Below are 17379 nucleotides of genomic sequence, written 5' to 3'. Positions count from 1 at the left end.
GTTTTTTGTTTCATTTATATGTGGCCTAAGGACTGTATAAAATGTAGAAAGGTTTTTTTTTCCACATCAGCAAATAGGTTTTATAAGGATATAACTAATTACTTGACCATTTAAAATAAATAGGCCTGCCTATCAGAAAGTTATAAAAGGGTATAAAAATAAAAGTAAGATAATGGTGTTTTCAACATACAGTCATAAAGAAGTCATTTTAAGAGTTATTGATTTAAAAACCTTACAAATGACATGCAAAATACCATATTTCTAATAAAACATCTTTTTTTCTTCAACCTGTGTAATGAACTAATTTCTACAATTCTTATTTGTCTATCAAAATAAACTGACATGTGTATTGTTAGCAATTAGTCACAAATTTTCAAATGATTGAATTACTGATAGTGTTGAATGCCATTTTCAGAACTGCTGGTGGAAGCTTTTATTGGTTGAGGAAGCTGTAGAACCCACGATTGGAATCCTTGTAAACATACCTGTATTGCATAGTGTCATGGCTTTCAGAAGAAGGTATTCCTCTTTTGTAACACCCATATTGGTGAACTTTTTGGCAAGTTTTCTGGTGAGATTATCAAGTTCTAACGAACACTGGCATTGTTTGCTTTCGTCTGGAGTAAGTTGAAGATCCTCGGCAAAGCGTATGTATGATGTATATGGACAAGATCTATACACCAGGTTGAGACAAAGTATTTCTAACCATGAGTGTTGTAATAAGTTCATTTGGTCACTTAATGACAGGTTGCAAAAACCTGGAAAACAAAAAAGGTAAAGATTTATTTTCATATTTGCTATACATGTTAGATGTTAGAAGTTGTTGCAAAACAATCAACCTACTTTTCAAAAATTGAGGAAGAAAAAAGAACATGTTTATAGGCAACACTTTTAAATATAGGCAAATATAGTTATTTTCCCATTAATAAAGGGACATAACTTGAGTGGTGAAAATGATGTTCAAACTCAATTTTAGTCTCTGTTTAGTGGTAATAATTTATTCAATAATTGTCCAATAGTTTTATGAAAAGTATGCTGTGGCGAAGGAATAAAGAAGAAGACCGGAATATTTAAGTATTTGAACATTAAAATCTTTAGCCAATTAAATATTCGTCAGACCTCTGCATCCTAATTATAATGTCTACCTGGTACTTGTTTGGCCCAGCTGATTGTAATGACAAGTTCTCTGTCGGCTAGATCTGATACTGCTGCTAGGAAACGAATTTCGTCACCTTGAAGATCTGGGTCAGGATTGGCATACAGTTTATCTAACTGCAATTCTATACTTCCTAACTGTGTTAAAATCTTATTCTCACACACTGAAAAATAAAATGTATCATTTCAAAATCTACTTGTGTGCAATGTCTCGATTCATTGAAACAGATCTCGAAGAAAAAGATATTTTTCTGTTCACTGCAACAGAGTACAGTATAGCAGGTTATTTTCGCGGTGTAAAATTAGGTGATTTTCTTTGAATAAGGTATACAAAATATTTTGGCTGCTGTTATTTTGGCAGATTCAAAACTTTTATCAATACTTTCACATGTGTTCTTTTAAATTTGAGGAATTTATTCTGGCAGCGCTAAATGATATTTTCATTACTTGCTATGGTATGTTTTAAGTTGGTATATGATTCCTGCTATATAATTGTATCGTTTGAAGGAATGATAAATTTATTGTACAGGTTTATCCAGATGTATATTTATTCTGTAGTGACTATCCCCCTTTCCCACCACTAAATTCAATATCTACTGATCCTAAAGTAAGAAGATAAGATTCATAGAATCAATTAAAGGGTCATAATTTAAAGTGTTATAAATGCACACCAGTAATGTTAAATTTCATAGTTGTAATATAGAAGCAAACATTACAGTGTAATTATTCATAAGTTATCTCCCTTTGACCAATCAAATACCCACCTTCTATACAAGCTTTTTTCACCATAGGAAGGATATGTTGTATGATTGGCTGAGAATCTACAGTTCTCTTGTATTTCTGTCTGCCACCACGCACACGGTCTAAACGCACACCTGAAAAATACAAATTATAAATATTCAATTTCCTTTCATCAGCAATTCATGACATTTAATCAAAACCATAAATTTCATTTGAACATGCAACCTTAGTGCAATTTTATGCAACTTCGAAACATACAAATTAGTTTTCTTGACAAGAAAAGACATATATTTAGGAAGTAAATTATTAGAAGTGAATGACCTCGTGTTTCACTTTGATTTGTATCAACATTATAAGATCTAATGAAATACTCTGTAATATTCCATTAAACAACGTAGCCCATGGCTCAATTTGTTTTAAACAAGAAAATACACAGCTGGAAGACGCTGACACAGACAAAAAATTACCATTAATGTCTACAATATACCTACTATATTCAATTTCTTTAACATATTGATTAAAATTAAAATCTCAAAGCCCACTTTTTTTCTCATGACTTCTTTTATTGAAGTAAAGTTTAAACTTTAACTGAACTTTCAATGAATCAATAATTTTATTTACTGAACATATTTATAGCTCCGCCACAACAATGTACCCATCAATACTTTGTTTACATTTTTTCCATAATCAATTACCTTTACATTCATTTATAATTCATCTAACAAATTACAAGTGAAGCATCATTTTCTGATTACATTACAAGTGTGCCAAACAATTACTGAGGGAATAACGTATCTCTCGTTACCAAGATGTGATTAATTATCTTGGCAATCTATGTTTAATTCTTGCAATGCCTGTATGATGTTTTCAAATTGTATATTTTTATTATTTCAGATCTAGATTTGTTTGGGATTGATTTAATTATGAAAATGACATACAAACATGACATTTGCATCTGTTTTATACACTGTAATATGGAACTATTTTATTTTGGCACCTGATATTTCATTTTTCAAATGTCAGCCATGCCACTTAAGTGCATCGTGCATGCATGCTGACATTTTCAAAAGTTAACAAGTATTTGATATTATACATGTTAGATGGTATTTCTGTCTTTTATGAACATTGGATAACCACTCAATATATACTTAGAACATAATGTTTGTCCCATGCATGCTGGCATTTAAGAAATTGATATTACAAAATGTATATACTTTGCATCAGGTTTTAGACAATGTTAGATGTGTTTTCCAATTTCTATGAACATAAGGTTGCTGCTCAATTTAAACTAAGAACATAAGCTTGGTCTAAGATAAGCTAAATAGGATAATGTATTGCTAGTTATTAATAATTTGATACATTATATAACACATAGCTCTATGCACTTAGTTTGGGTACAACTCAAATTAATTAACTTAGGCATCTACAGTGTCTCAAATCATCTAAAGATTACTAAATAACATTTCCTATTAGTTATCTGATCCCAAACACATAACGTTTTGTAGATGTCTTATTTGTTTGTTACATTTCAAATTACGGAAGTGTTCTCTTCAGTAATCGATTCTTTGAAACTGACCTCCGACAGTTCATGATTAAGTGCCTTATATATATAAACTAGCTGAATAAATGTTGTTATACATCCCATTGAAGTGAATACTAAGTTTCCCATCTTTTGCCACAAACAAGGAATTTCATTATTCTTCTCACACTTTTGTAGACATGACATTTAGAATGGTGGTTAAAAGGCTTCTTTGATTTTACCAGCGGTCAATTATCCTGCTTTTCAAGGTAATAAGTTCTGTTTTACATACAAAGAGTGGGATCGGCTAGCTGATTCTCTATGTAACAATAAGGTCTTATATTTCATAGACAAATAACATTGCCTATTCGATATATTGATTTATCTAAATGATACAAGCCTAGTTTACTAAATAACCAAAGACCTTGAATGAATACTTCTTCCTAATATGGGTAAAACACAGAATTTCTCATAAGTTGGAACTTTTGTACACAATTCCTTGAAAGAGTACCAGTTATAACTGAAACCCTGCATGTATTAACAAATCTTTTGCAAGTACTCAATAATATTCTAATTTTATGATGTACATGTATTAACAAATCCTTTGGAAGTAGTCAATAATATTTTTATTTTATCAGTTGAAACTAGGGTAAATTTAAGGTAAAGTCACTCAAGGCAAGATGTTTCACTTTAGAAATACTAATAACTTGAAACAGCTCCTAATAAAATTCACATTGAAATATCAAGTTGCGAGAAAAGTGTTAGAAAAAAAACAGATACAATTTTGATTGTAAAGTACACAAGAAATTTGAAATTTAATTTAACTCTTGTTATATAATAGTAAAATGTGTTTCTATTGTGAATTGTGAATTGAATGTATGACTTTCTGTTTCATTAGATTCTGAGCTCTTTCCATTAGATTCAGATATGCAAAATCAGCTTAGCAAATAAAGAAATCAATGCCTACTTTTTCCCATAATCTATACTGCCGATCTTGACATTTACATAGAGAACACAAGTATACAAATTTTACAACAATTTGATAATATTCTGCATAATTAAGGGACTTTTGGACAAGGCTTATCTATTGATATGAGGATATTTATTACACAGAATTCGTTGTAAACAAACTTGTTTTCGTCATCCAGTCATCCATTACAGAGTAAAGAAATACATTGAATATGGATTTTACCACCGTTATTTCCACTTAGGAAATTCAACTTCTCAAACTTACATGCCTATGTGAATAAGTTGGAAAAAAATCATATAATGAGCCACTGTGACGATTTAGTTAAAAAATCATATAAATTTGATAAAATAATTTAGTAAGCTGACAAAGAATTATAGAAATATTTACAACTTTGAATGATTATATATAACAAGTGTTAGTTATAAAAAAAAAAACGCTAACAGTTAAAAATCCTGTGTACATATCCATCTTATTGAAATATTTTAATGGTTTAATTGACAACTAAGGAAGAAATGACACTCATCATCATTATCAATTTCACATCAAATAATGGATCTATTCTTGGTAATTTACTTCCTTCACAGTATAATTAAAATACAAATAATTTGGATATCAGTGAAGCCATAGAGACCATTAACCTAGCTAAAAGGCCATCAATTACATCTTTTGCTACACCCTTAGTTTTTATTTCTTAACCATATGCACATCAACCCTTTCACCACTCATCACTGAAGAGCAATAATCCCCTTGTATCCAGAAGCTTATATATGAAGTGATAAGTACTTTTTTAATTAAGCATCTGATGGTACTGGAACAATAATAATTACGTCAGAACAATATACCAGATTCTCACAACCAAAACATCCAAACATTAACCGATACTTAATTTCTATTCACACTGAAGTGAAGTGTACTGAATCACTTTTTAAATACTATTTTCAATGCAAACTGTGTAAACATGTAACAAAAAATATCCAATATAAATTGCTGATAAGTGGATTATAAATAAGCAATGTTTAGAAGCATAGAACTAATTTTGCGGCAGAATCATTCGATTACGTAATACCATTTGAAAACAAGGCCTCTAATCTAATTTTCCATTTTAAACAAGTGTGATGATGAGGAAGAAAAGTCTTTTATTGAACAATATTGCATTAACTTCAGTTGATGATGAATCTATTCTAAGTTTGACAAAAGAGCTCGTAATATCTTTTAACAGTTCCAAAATGACAAGTGGGAAACATGTGCTCCATAATTTAACTAAATTAAAAGAACCAAAAAAAGTCCAATGTAATTCTATGGGAAACTAGTCCAAATTCACTAGACTATTTTGTACATTTGTATTAATATTTTCAACACATCAAGAAAACACAGTTCCTTTGTGGTGAGAACATACAGGGTTTACATAACATGCAAATGAGGAACGAGGTAGAAAGGAAAATGTACGTTCTGAACTGCCTCCTGAAAGACTTGAATTTGTTGGCATTTAAATATTAAAATGAGCAATTAATAAAGAATCAGTTTAATTAAAATGTAAAATGTCTGCGTACTGAGGTACAAAAAGTGTTAATTTGAACTGCTGAAAAAAGTTAAACCACAGAAGTGCAAGATAAAAAAAAATGCACCAGATACACAAGTAAAAATTTAAACATACAGTCTGATACAGACTACATACTGTAACTGAATATATTATAACTTATGGTATACTAGGTTCTGAGGTTGTAAGAACAAAATTATCAGACAAATTTTGTACTCTTCTTGGTAGAATGTTGTAACATCACATGTATAAGACCAGTTCCTTTTAAGCAATGTTTTCGAAATCATTAGTTTCCATTTATTTGTACACAACTTTTTAAGGACTACAACACTAAGAAAATATAAATGTAATAAATCAGACATACTACGCATCTGCGAAAATAATATCTAAAAAAAAGTCCCTCATTTGTTATACCTAGTTGAATCTTTTGTGTCCTTGGTATTCAAATTTCACATAAATAAATAAGTCATATGTCAAACAGGTATAACACATTTGTTTACTGATAAAAACAGAGATTATTTTCATCACTTGACCACAAGCAGTGGACAGTTGTGTAAAATATTGATGTCACATTTCTAACATGTGTCCCTTATTTCTATTTATGTCCAAAAGTTGTCATTTATCAAGAGTCAAGGTCATACTATAGCTGTTGGTCATTACTTCAGCAAACAAATATAACTAGTCCAAATGACCTATCATTCTGGACAACAACAAGTGTGTGATTCAGATGGTGGACGACAATTAAAGTCAAATTTTGTCTCGGTTCCATTTCTCATCTATCTATTAAATGGGTTATAAAATGATTTGTCATAAGACCTTTACTTTTCCTGGCATAGCTTCAAAATATGTAAAACAAGTGATAATTTGAATGTTTCCTCATCTGCAGATACCTAGAAACCAAAAGCCCTATCAATACTTTCTTAACAGGCCAAAATTAAAGGTCTAAGAGGTCTAAAATTCCATAAAAACCATTCTGGAGTTCCAGAAAAATTTCAGGAACTGTATAGAAAGTGAATTACTTGTATCCTTTCAAAAGTCCTTAAAAGACCAAGACTTTGGGGAGTTCTTATTCAAGGATTGTATCTACCCGAGGAGATCTTGTTGTATACGAACAAAGCATCTAATCACCAGTGTACATATCATGGTGGTCAAGGAAAAGAGAAAAAAATATTATGCAACTTTATTGGAACAAAGTTCAGGCAGAGGTCAAGGCTGATCATTTACCTGAATAGTGATAGCAAAATATTTACTATAATATCAAGCATGCTATAAGCCAATTGCACCTTTACTTCTTTTATGAACTAAAAAAAATACTAAAACTGATTGATTATTGGTACCAAGTTATAAGTTAAGGCTGTTTAATTGTTAATATTTTGTGAACTTTGTTTTGTCTGTTTGGCTTTTATCTTTATCCTATGTTGTTGTTCCTCCTTTTTCAAATTGTGCCGTTATCATATCCCAACCATTTGAAAATGTATCAATAATCAACCATATAAATTTGTAAAGTTCATACGCAAGTCAACAGAAATGAGTATAAAAAGAAATGCAAAATCAGATTTGATTCATAATCAAACCAACATAAGCTGGTTATTGTGGTTAACACGGACAGAATTCTAGTTGACAATGTTTACGAAATTGATGAAGGTAAAAACAGTGCGTAGAGGCCTGAGGTGAAAGCCGTCATCAGTTTAAAACACATCGAAATCAAAGTACAGATTTATGACTACCTTAAGAAGCTTTACTTTTTCTAACTGTGTAAGAACCAGTATGTACCAGGAAAACAAAGCTAGAAATAATAAATCATTTGTATTTTACCTGAAGCAAACAGCTGATGAATAATGTTTTATATCGTAAGTACATATCTCACCGCAAATGTGCTTATGTGGTTTAGGTGTGAAGAGAGGTCACCGATCATTTATGGTAGGATTGCCTGCTGGACATATTGAAAGAACAAAACTCTATTTGTTTTAACAGCAAAAGATCATTGACGCTTTCTTCACCTTCCAAAGCAGCTTTAAGCCACAAAGAACTAAAATAAAGTTTCTGAATGACAGAAGTACATCAAACTATCACAATTATGTACTGTGGATTCTTTATTACTGTTGGATATCAATTTTCGTGAATTTCCACTAAACTTATAACAATTTTTTTTGCGAAACCACGAAATGCAAGTATCCATGAAAACATTTTTTTTCTTCAATCCACAAATTTGGTATCCAAGAAAATCCCCAGTAGTATTCTTTACAGCCTCTCCACCAGAGTTCAATGAAGTTGATATAAGCTATTATAGGCTACTTAACAGCCTTCAACAATGATAGAAACCAATACAGTACAGTTGGCTCTAAGAGACTTTGACATGAAAAATGTGAAACAATTCAAGCCCAAAAATTTAATTGCTTTATCTATAACAAAACAATTTACATAAACAAATATGACAGACATTAACCAACTATTGCCACTGAACTACAGGCTCTTGACTTAGGACAGTTCTATAAAGAATGAGATGGGATTAAACACGTTTGTGAGCACTCAAACCTCTCCCCAACGCGGGACAGTGGTGTAACCACAATATAAGAACATCGTAAATGGGATTAAAACTCAAACATGAACACCATTAGTAATTTCTAGTAGTTTTGCACTTTTATAGTTTCTTCTGCTGACAAGGCTTTTTTTCTCTCTAAGAATAATGAAATAACTATATATGTGAATGTCCCTTCAGGACTTTTTATCACTTATATCCAAATACAGCAATATAACAACTTTTTGATTGATCAAATAGCCCTTAGATACAAGATATTACATATATTTAGACGTCGGTTTCTATTAATAAATTGACATAGTTCTTTTTAAGTGTACGACAACCTATATGACTGATATTGCATGCATGTCACTGACATTCGATGTGATTCAGTTATAATTATGTAAACCGCAGGTAGTAGTTCAGCAAGATCAACATGAGAGAGGATCTTATGCAGGAAAAATGGCCTAATCGTAGATTCGTACCGTTATCTCAATCATTTTAAAATCTTTCAAAAATTGTTATTAATCTATCTGGTTTCTAAAAAATGTAGTTGTATAGCTCTACTGTTCTATTTTAGTAAGCATTTCCACATCAGTGTTCATCTCAGAAATCACAAAAACAATCCTCATCAAGTCTGGTAGCACAAAATGGTAAATTTTCAAGGATTTCATATTTCCTGATTCCTGATTCCTAACTATTTTTTACAGGGTTTTATTTTCACATTTACCGGTAGCTTTTCCCTGATCTTGATCTCCTTTTCGTATAAAATTCATGCAAGTGAAAAATTTCACCTTCTCATTATTAAATGTGCAAAAATTAACCCTTAAAATACTGGCTTTTTTAGCAATTAATTTCTCATAATTTGACATGCTTTCAGAATCATTTAAGCCTCTGGTCTAAAGAGCAAACCAATACCAAGACAGTGGTCTTTAATTATAGATAAGGAATATATAAAGCATATATTATCCAGATAAATAGCGGGACTATAATTTAAAGTTAAAATCACCTATGATTAAATTATGCATAGAGACATTGGATTTGACAGCACTACTATGCAGTGTTACAACATGGACACTATTTGACGTCATGTATGTCCTCTGCAAGACTGGAACTGTATTAGTAGCAACAATAGCAGATACTTAACAGTAAACAAACACTAATATTCAACAAAACCAGTCATCTAGAGGTCATTATATAATTTCCTTATAGAGTAAAGTAAGCTCTCATTGCCAAATGTGGAAAAATGTCAACAGAAACAAGCAAAGAATGACCAGAAACATACAAAAACTTTATACTTATTCATTTAGATAAAATAAATCAAGAAGATGACAACCAGCCATATAACTTGACCTGACTTGGCAGACACATAAAAAGGTGGGGGCATAATTGTTTTATGAGTATTCTATCAGTGAAAGAAAATTATTCTGTATAATATGTTTCTGAGCATTTCACAGTTTACCTACAGGCTAGATAGACAAAAACTTTTTGATATCTAACACCTTTAAGATCCTTATTTTGTCTAATTTCTTGAAAAGTTCAAAGAGAAAATTACATAAAAAAATATTAACTAGGTGCACTGCACTTAGTTAGATAGGGATAAACATCTTCTTCGGTTGAATGTTAAAAAACTCATTACAACCCGAATTAGGCCTTTAATTCACACTGTTGGCCAAACAGATGTTTGATAAATAGCTTTTTTGGTAAAAGATGAAACTATTTCTTAAAAGTCATGACATGAACCTAATTTATATAGTAATTTACACAATACACCAATTTATAAAAACAAAAAATTGCTCTAGGGTTGATATAGTTCGCATACTAATTATTAACCCTGACACCAACATTTCGCAATACTTGACCGCTAAGCAGGTCAAACAATTGAACGTCATATACACCCATATTTAAATAATAATTTGCTTAACGAAATGAGATTATAAAATGTTCCAAAGTTTGTCAACAAGAAAATTTGAATAAATTCTGTCTGTTATCAGAAGGAAGTTTACTCTGTTCAAATAACTGAATTTTCAAATCCTTATAAATAAGCCTGTTTTAAGTAAAAGTGTGTGAAAATGATAAGCCTAACTTTCAATTACTGTAATGTTGTTTAATTATCACTGTACCTATATAAAAACATATTAAACTGCATTTTGAAGTACAATTATTTACTATACTACAAACTGCCAGGCCTAAAGAGAAGCAACCAAAAAAAAAAATTTAAACCAGAAATATGTTGTGAAGAAATTCATTAGGAAATAGGGAGAAAAAGAAACAGAATTTGTCAATACATTCACACCTTGACCTGGCATTGAAACAAAAGTTTAAATTTCGTAATTTCAAAGTTCAGCTGTTCTTACAGATATTTAAAAGGCTTACTGAGGACATGGTTTGTTATCACTTTGTGACGGTATGCTTATTTACCACCTTTTACATCCTGGATAATCATAAGCAGGGTAAATGGACAATAACTTTTTCAAAGAATCTTTTTCTTCTACACAAAAAAGAAATATAAAATATGAATGCTAAGCTTTCTTTAAATCATATTCTGAAACAGATTGAAGCGCACAAATAACTTGGCTTTAAAAGTTTTTTTAAAGTCATATTTGAAAACTGATCGAAGCACACAAATCACTTGGCTATAAAAGCTACATGAACAGAGAACGGCTCAGCAGCAGTGATTTCTAAGGGTCTTTAATAAAACATGAAGAATGCCTTTATATTGATATTTATATGTACAGAAACCGAAAAAAGCCGATATACCAACTAAAAGCTAATTTGATTGGAATTTTCTTGCAGACTAATTACAAAGTTTCCCACAACTTCGATTATAGAAAATCGAATCTACCAAGGCCATATTCAAGACAAAAAGCTTTTCAACGAACTGAATGGCGAGGGAATAAATAATGCATAAGAAACATCCTACCCATTTCAATACTGTGTGAAAAGTAACATGAAAAAAAATGGGCTTTTAATTTTTAGCAAGTTAATATAATTTTTCCATTAATTTTCATATCTTCATTGAACAAAACATTTACAATTAACTGACAAGTCAATTTTGGCACTACTATCTTCATGCTTGGCTAAAATGACATTCCTATCATACAACATGTAAAGTTAATCATGAATATCAATGTTTTTCAATGATAAAAATCTTCTTAAAATGTAATTTCATGACATATTATCTATTTTATGACTTAAAATGATAATAATCATTAGAAATAAATTACTTTTACATTTCAATTAGTTCTCAATAGCCTTGAAATGTTCTGCAGATCTATTAAAACTGGTAAAAATAGATGCCATTCCATTCTGTGTCTGCCCTCAATCTCAAACTCCATTGTGTGGGTCCTGATTCACACACAAAGTTCCAAAGAAATAATGATGGAAACCTATAGATTGCTTAGACTTTGTGCTATGACCTAACTTATAAAAAGAATTATCCTTGATCAGTAATGTTTGTACAAACTTTCAAGTGAATTTTTGTTTTTTTTCTTTTATTTTAAAATTTTCAGTCATTTATATCAAGAACAATATTTGAAATTGAAAAGCTAAAACAATAAATGCACTTACAAAAGATTTTTTTTCAATTATGATAATATTATTCATTTTTTTTCATCAGCATAAAAAGAAAAGATATGTAATGAAAACATTTTTGTTTAAGAATCTTGAAAATAATAATGAAATGGATAATTGCTTCTGAAGTTGGCAGAAAGTTCATCTCATCATCTTGTAAGTCATTTGTACTGTTTATTATGCAGAACAACTAACACAGTAATAGTTAATAGTTTGATACTAATTGAGCTTACATGGTTTATGATAAGTATCTTCACACCTTGCCCTACAAATTAGTACCAATGTACCAACATTATAAACAACCATAACTACACAGCTGTGATATAAATCAATGTTTTCTTTGGGTCAAAGATTATTTTACTGGGCAAATATTGAAATAAGTATATAAATCCATTGATTTCACCTGATTTGTTGAAAATCTTAAAAACCAAGTATAAATGGAAGAGATTCTTTTCTTGAAAAGGCAGTTGATTTTGTTCTTTGAAATCATCTATTAACTTGACTCTTAAATTGCAATTTTTAAAGAGAAAATCGAAACACTTGAGGGATACATCCACATATTTTTGTAGATGACTGATTATGAAGATGTTTTATCACTTTAACTCATATGCACTTATAAAAGGAAAAGGCTGTTACGGAAAATTTACATGGTTCATTTAGTTTTTACACAAAATATATATAACTTGAAAAATAGAAATCTTAATGTTGTTTTTTGGTTTGTTTGCTTGTTATTAAAGAAATTAATAATGCCTTCTTTTACAGAACTGAAATGTTGAAATGATGGAAGCCTGCAAGTGTGGAGATTTCAGTCGAACCCTCTCCTTCCTATATGACACTGCTATAATAATTCCATGGCAAGAATGGAGAAAGCTTGTTAACTACAAGTTCTTTGACCGTACCTGCAATGTGACATTAACTCTTAATTACAGGGCAAGTGTGGAAATTCAAGTCGTACTCCCTTCTACCAACACGAGACCTTGATAACAATACCAATGCAAGAACGGAGAAAGCTTGTTAACTACAAGTTCTTTGACCGTAGCTGCAATGTGACATTAAGTATTAAAATTTCATGATAATGAGAACAATGCTTACAGTTTGCCAAAAGTTTTTGTATTGTTTACCTCGAAAACAATTCCCTAGTCTCAGGAATTTAATACCCCATTACTTATATAGATTTTGCCCTTGAAATGATGGAACAGTTGTCAGATAAAAGCATAAACTTCTATTGTAATTGGTGAGGTTCCAATCTCATCAGGCGAGAGAGGAAGGAATCACAGCACCTGCTTTAGCTTGTTCTTTCACAGGAAGAGTTGGCCCTTAATTAATCGTAGCATTTGTGAAGTGTTAAGTAATAAATAAATCGTTCAAGATATAAATAAAGATACAACAATTAAATAGATAAAAGGCACAAACAAAACATTATCTGTAAAACTGTCAGGAGTTAACATTGTATATCACTATTAATTAATTACTGTCATTTCCATGGAATACTAATGGATTTCCATGGAATACTAATGGATTCCTATGGAATACTAATCAAAGATGACTCTCTACTGTTTTCTTTCTTTTATTTACATGTATAATTACTTCCTTATCAAACTGACAGATCAAGTTTACATATGTTTTCCTCTGAAGTAGTAGGAGGTTGTTTTCATTGTTGCTAAAGTACTTTTCTCAATTCATGCCAATTTTTCATGTTTTGTGGTTAATCTTTTGTTAGAGCAGGAAAATGGCAAATTAATTTCCAAGGGCAAATTTAAGTTGACACAATAAAATTGAGAATGGAAATGGGGACAAGTCTAGATTTCTAATTTAAAAATCAGAAACTTATTAAAACAGAAGATTTTTATAGGATTCTGCTTAATCAAAACCCAAAAATATCTATGTTTTTTTATTTGTTATCAAAAAGATATCTTACATCTTATATAACTGCAGAGAAAAGCCATCTAAGAAAACTTTCACAAACAATTACTCAAATCGATTATGATAATTTCTTTTCTCTCAAACATGATTGAACTTTTATCGATAATAGCAGGAGCTTAGCATCATTAACAAGCATTCCTTCGTGTCAGGGTTCTCTTGGTAAACTGTATCCAGATTAGTTTAGCATATTTATGTAATACGAGACGAAAAACCTTGACTTGAGATGGGCCAAGTTCAATATCCCTTCTTCAACCTTGTATCAATAACACAGTGCATCAAAATAAAAAACATTTTTTTTTTTTTAAATACTGGTACTAAAATTTCAATCAACCCAAATACAGCATATATATAAGGTATCCTGCTGACAAAGTAACAAAGGTTGACAAAAGGTTTGATTCTATGCCAAGCAGATTACTCACGCCAATTCTAATATTTGAATGATCCGAATTTAAAATCGGTATTTCAAAAGCCATCAATACAACCATCAAGCTTGTTCGATCATACGAACAGGAAAATTAATGTCCATCTAAATTGTTTACCTCCTGCAGTATAAATAGTAAACAAAGGTGATGAATGTATACCTTTTTGCTTTTATCAACATTGGTGAGATGTATGAATGGGATAAATAACCATGCCAAAATATCTATCAATCCAGCAACCTTGAGACAGACCATACTGCCAAAAAATCTGAAGCGAATCCTAATCTTGTCATTTCAATAAACTTTTCTCCAACAAACACTTCATAAAATTATTTATGCCAATAAAATTTCAATACACTTTCTATCATTTAAGGCTTTGGTGGCAATATTACCTATAAAGTCAATGTTAATGTGTTCACACTTCGTGATTTGCTTAATAAACCAGATTAGGTAACCAGTTTATATTTGTTTTCCTTTTCATGGAGTTTGTAAATATATTCTCAAGGATGAAGTTTAATTACTTGTTTTTTGTCCTTTAGATGTGTGCAGTAAACATAAAGTGATATAAGAAAAAGTATGTCCAGGTCACTTGAACTCTGGTGGATAGTTTGCAATTATAACAAATCTTCTTATTTCTAAATTTACCAATATTTAGGACCATGTTTTTGGAAAAATATAAAATCATTATTTCAACCTTTCCTCAACTTATTAACCTTTTTTGTAAGCAATAAATTAAATCACCATATTATTAACTTTTTTGTAAGAAAATTAATAAGTGCCTATTTCTGTTCGTTACCAATTTGAAAGAAATGTATGTTTAAGCATAATTTATATATATATTTCAATGAATATTAAATGAAATGTAGTACTTTATCTTTGATTAAAGCTTTTGTGTAAATGGGTCAAACTAAGTAGAAATATTTGATCCAGATTTCATGACACCAATTACATTAACACCTCTGCTAATATTTCTAGAGTCTGTACCAAAAACTTTTTGAACTACTAGTACAAAGAAGACCAATATTCTGACATTTTTCTTATTGGTCCAAACAAAGTTTTGCAAAAACTTACTAGTCCAAATGAATTTTTACTGGTCTGGGGCATCGGACTAGTGGCTAACCGTGCAGACTGTTTCTACCCAGACATTTTTTTATACCCTTTTAGAAGTCTACTCTATTCTTTTTTCGAGGAATACACTTATTTTTAGTGGCTGTGGTTTAAATATGAACATGGAAGAGAGAAGGAAAATGCCAACAAGACAGCAACCTATCAAATGCACACGAAAACCAGTGCCACAACACAATAGAATCATCCAGGACGAAAACAATTGATGCAAACTGGTTTTCATCTTTTTAATAATTCTACCCACTGGTATCAAAACATCCATCAATTGCATATAAATAGTCGTGTGATTTTATTTATAATTTCATAATCCTATGTGATTTATTTCAGTTCTGGGACTAGTTTTGGGTATTCAGTCATATGACAACAACTGTATTTGGTCCCGTTGGGAAATTCAACCAAAACTATTATCCTTTCTGTTTGAACCTACCTTCTCGTAACATGCCTACTCTCAGACATTTCTGGAACCGACATGCTTGGCAGGCTTTTCTTCTTCTTTTGGTAATTTCACAATCCCAGTTGGCAGGGCAAGAGTATTCTATATTTCCTGCAAGAAAAAATAATTCATGACTAATTCTGCATAAATTTTTTTAGAACCAACACATATACATAACTTAAAGCTACAATCAGAAAATGCTCTGCACTGCAAAGAGTTACACACCAGCAATCTGTAATTAAAGGAAAATATAATTGATGCATATGATTTTGAGGCATTGGTACATCAAACAAACTAAAGCTTAAAGTTCAAAGAGAATCTGACCTTATAGTTCTGATCATAAAACCAAAACTCTATTCATGTGAAGACTTATGTGTAACAAAGTAACAATGATGAAAGATGTTGATTGAAAATCCAGAACAAAACATGGTCATCATCAGAAATACAACATTAGCAACCCAACAACACTGGTACAGGTCATTCTTACATTTACTGCAAGAGCAATAATCATAATCCATAGCAGAGTTTGGTTATCCAGAAAACTTTAAGTATAACCACATTAAATATAATACCTATTACAAGTTATACTATTTGACAAGTATGGTGTTTTTGATATTTGGCTTTCAGTCTTTGAGCAGTTGGCTTTCAGTCTTTGAGCAGTTGGCTTATGCAGATTTGTTGTGGTGTACAATATGTTTTGGTTATTTCTGATTTTTTTTTTATATCAATTTATATACATGTATATAAACTCTAGTATTAGGGAAATCTTCCGATGGAAAAAAACTCCATTCCCTTACTGATCACATAATACAGCAATACACAAATAATGGTTTACAACAGAAAATCAGAGAAAATCAACAATTGCCATGTCCATGATGCAAAACAGCTTTTTTCATATGATTACCAGTAGTTCTGACAACAACTTGTTCCTTGTGAAAGAATATGCATACATCTATTATAAAGGCTTGATTTAGATCATTAATAACTTACTTAAGACAGCAATCTAATTAACCCAGACAGGTAATGGAGTGAGTAAACACTAGCTATAGGACACTTACAACAAAATATCCAAAGACAGTACACTAATTAACCAAGACAGGTAATGGAGTGAATAAACACTAGGACACTTACAACAAAATATTTAAAGACAGTAAACTAATTAACCAAGACAGGTAATGGAGTGAATAAACACTAGGACATTTACAATAAAATATCCAAGATATTCAGCATTCTAAACAGGGCAATGCTGCATTATTGATAGCAATGAAAGTTACAGAAATCTGGTATTAAAATCCTCATTAATTTGTGTGAAAAGGGTGAATATGTTAGGACGTAATACATGAAACATTGTCAAGTGTCCTTGATAAAAAATATTCATTTTTGTTCTAAATTACATTTATATCATTTTACACCATTACACAACTACTAAATAATCCTGATTTTACAAATTATCAACCACTTTTAAA

The 17379-nt window shown here is 30.8% G+C and overlaps 1 protein-coding gene across 2 annotated transcripts in view; it reads right to left on the bottom strand.

Annotated features, from left to right (window-relative positions):
• The window catches only part of LOC139516177 (steroid hormone receptor ERR2-like), a 52859-nt gene that overhangs the window by 9084 nt on the left and 26396 nt on the right, over positions 1-17379 (bottom strand). For both annotated transcript variants that reach the window (XM_071306084.1, XM_071306085.1), the window contains exons 3-6: positions 15908-16024; positions 1920-2030; positions 1146-1319; positions 486-758 (exon numbers count right to left, since the gene is read on the bottom strand). In XM_071306084.1, the coding sequence (XP_071162185.1) occupies positions 486-758; positions 1146-1319; positions 1920-2030; positions 15908-16024 (675 nt within the window). The remainder of the gene's footprint in view (positions 1-485; positions 759-1145; positions 1320-1919; positions 2031-15907; positions 16025-17379) is intronic.

Source organism: Mytilus edulis, chromosome 3 (genome assembly GCF_963676685.1).
Source record: "Mytilus edulis chromosome 3, xbMytEdul2.2, whole genome shotgun sequence".
In the NCBI taxonomy this organism is placed as follows: Eukaryota; Metazoa; Mollusca; class Bivalvia; order Mytilida; family Mytilidae; genus Mytilus; species Mytilus edulis.
Note: the sequence above shows the minus strand (reverse complement) of the source record. Positions and strands in the feature narration are given on the sequence as shown.